Consider the following 2,638-nt stretch of genomic DNA (forward strand, 5'->3'; position numbering starts at 1 on the left):
GGTCCTCGATTGGAAAGAGTTGAACAGCCTCTGCGAGAGATACTTGGAGAACGCCGAGGAGATGAGGAACACGAACAAAGAGTTGAAATACCTGAACATAGATTACTCCCAGTTCAAGGATTGGCCCTCGGAGGACGACACCAAGGATATATTTTTCGGGATCGAGAAGGGTTACGAGCAGTGGGTCGATCTACCGTCGGACAACTCGGAGCAGTTCGGCAGCTTTCAACCGGCTGGTAATTACAAGAGATCGTCGACGAGGAGGAGCCTCGACGACACCACCACCACGGACTCGGACAGTGGCAGCGTGCTGCGGATAAGAAGGACGGGAAGGCAGAGAAAGATCCACAGATTGGAATCGTCGGAGAGCGATTACGACAGCGCGGAGCGTAAACCGAAACACTTCAGGAACAGGGTTAGCTCGATGTCCGATTCCGACAGCAACACGCAGGACAGTCAAACGGACAGTTTGGGAAGCGACGGGTGCCGATTGGAGGTGAAGAAGAAGGCAGGCGGTAACAAGCCGTCGTCGGTCGGTAAAGAAGCGAGTAAGAAGCTACGCCCGAAGGGATCGAAGTTGACCGTCGACTCGGTGTCGCATTTCCATATGCTCGTCAACGAGAACGTGCGGCACGCGAACACGAACGAGGACGCGAGCGGTTCGGACGTGAGCAGCAACGATATCATTACTTTGTTCTCGGCCGATATGGACGAGAACAAGCGCGAGACGATAAAGGGCTCGGCGTACACGGCGGCCGCCCCTTTGATCATCACCGAGAGGAGGAGCGATCCGGCGGTGCTGAAATCGTTGAGGATGTTCAGGCCGCAAAACTCGAAGAAACCGACGAGGATCTCCCAGATACTGCAAAAGAATCTTTTGAACAAGAGCAAAGACAATAATAATTTAGAGAATAGCGCGGCGAACAACGTGACGAAATTCGCGCCCATGCTGAGCACGTTGAACTTGAACCCGAAGATCGTGTTGACGAGGGCGGACGAGATCGACAGGAAGCTGATCCGGGCCAAGAAACAGCAACGATTGAGCAGCGGCGATATAACCAGCGAGCTGATCAATATACAGAAAAACATGCCGTTCTCGCCCAACAAGAACACCTTGTCCACGTATCACCATCAGAAGCAAAAGGGGAACGGGGCGGCGATTATCGGTAAAACAGATTTGACGCCCGCCGACGGCCGGGATCTCAACTCGAAATCGAATTTGGGTAAACGAAAGTTCGATATTCTGGCCAAGGCTGTCAGGGACTCGGACATTTTGGCGAAGAACGTGCCGGGTTTGAACACGTTGGACATGATGGTGCCGCCGAGAATGCGACCCACGGTGAACGTCGTCCAACTTTCCAGAAACATTCCGCAGAGCCCGAACTCGGGCTCGGTGAACAGCGGCAATACACCTCCCAGGCCGAACAGAACGCCAAGCGTGGCCGGCAATATTCAGTTACCCGGCACCCCCTCCTCGGGGGGCCACGACAGTGGCGTAGGCATGAGTCCCGCCGGTCAAACCCCTCCACCGAGATCCTCCGTTCTTCCCGACGTCGGCGAAGAGACGAATCAACCGCCCGACAACTCGCCCACCTCTTCCACGACCACCAACGTTTCCGGCCAACTCGAGTCGGACTCGAGCCCTCGAACGATGCCGATCCAACGGCGAAATCAACAGAGTCAATCGCCCAAGAAATCCCCGTCCCCGTGTTCCGCCGCTGTCGCGACAACGACCGCCGTCACCACCACCACGAGCTCCGGGATCTCCTCGACGAACATCGCGTCCGAACAGTTGCAGATCGTTTGCAAACCGGACGGTACGTACCAGTTGGCCTCCGTGAATCCGAACGTGGTGTCCAATCAGAGGAGCGTTCTCAATCTACAAAATATCGAGGACGGAGGAGGAGGAGGAGGAGGAGGATCCAATTTTTCACGGCAAAATCAGAGAGGCGAGAACGGCGGGAACGGCAGGAACACGTACGAGAGATTAACGAAAGGAGGCACGCAAAATTCCGGGCAGAACGCAGGCTTGCCGAAATTTCAACAGGCCTTCGGTAAAACTATATACACGCTTTCCACCGACTCGTCGAGCGCGAGCGGCGTGGCGACAGGTGGCGCCGCCTCGGCGGAAACTCTGGTACAATCGGTCTCTCCCCAAAAGACGACTAACCTCTCGAAAGCTGTTCAAACGTCGGTGCCCAACGCGCAACAGGCGAGCCCGTCTACGGGGATAAACGTGCAATCCATCGCAAACATTCCAAACACGTTACAATTATCGACCACGAGTAGACAGATATTGAATATCGTTCAAAGCTCCGGGAATAACGCGAACGTGGTGGCGACCAGCCCGAACGCGAGTCAAACGTTGACGCAGTTGGTGCAAAGTGTTCAGAACGCCTCCCCCGGTGTCATATACACGCACAAAATCCCCGTCACTATATCGACCACGAATCCAAGCCAGTTGAACATCATCCCTACGATATCGCACGCGAATTCGATACCGACCGGAAGGACACCTGTGGTCAAATTGAACATCATTCGAGCTCCTTTGAGGCAACAGAATATCACGGGAGCTATACAAGCCGTGCTCACCACACCGAGATTGCAACAACAACAACAGCAGCAACAACAGCAACAG

General features: G+C 54.7%; 1 protein-coding gene across 1 annotated transcript in view; it reads left to right on the plus strand.

Moving 5' to 3' along the window:
* LOC102671492 overlaps positions 1-2,638 on the plus strand; it is a 16,382-nt gene that overhangs the window by 7,162 nt on the left and 6,582 nt on the right. The window contains exon 8 of the mRNA XM_031511719.1: positions 1-2,638. This exon is cut by the window's right edge and continues 807 nt beyond it. Within this exon, the coding sequence (XP_031367579.1) occupies positions 1-2,638 (2,638 nt within the window).

The sequence above is a fragment of the Apis dorsata genome, unplaced genomic scaffold, assembly GCF_000469605.1.
Source record: "Apis dorsata unplaced genomic scaffold, Apis dorsata 1.3 scaffold_344, whole genome shotgun sequence".
Taxonomy (NCBI): Eukaryota; Metazoa; Arthropoda; class Insecta; order Hymenoptera; family Apidae; genus Apis; species Apis dorsata.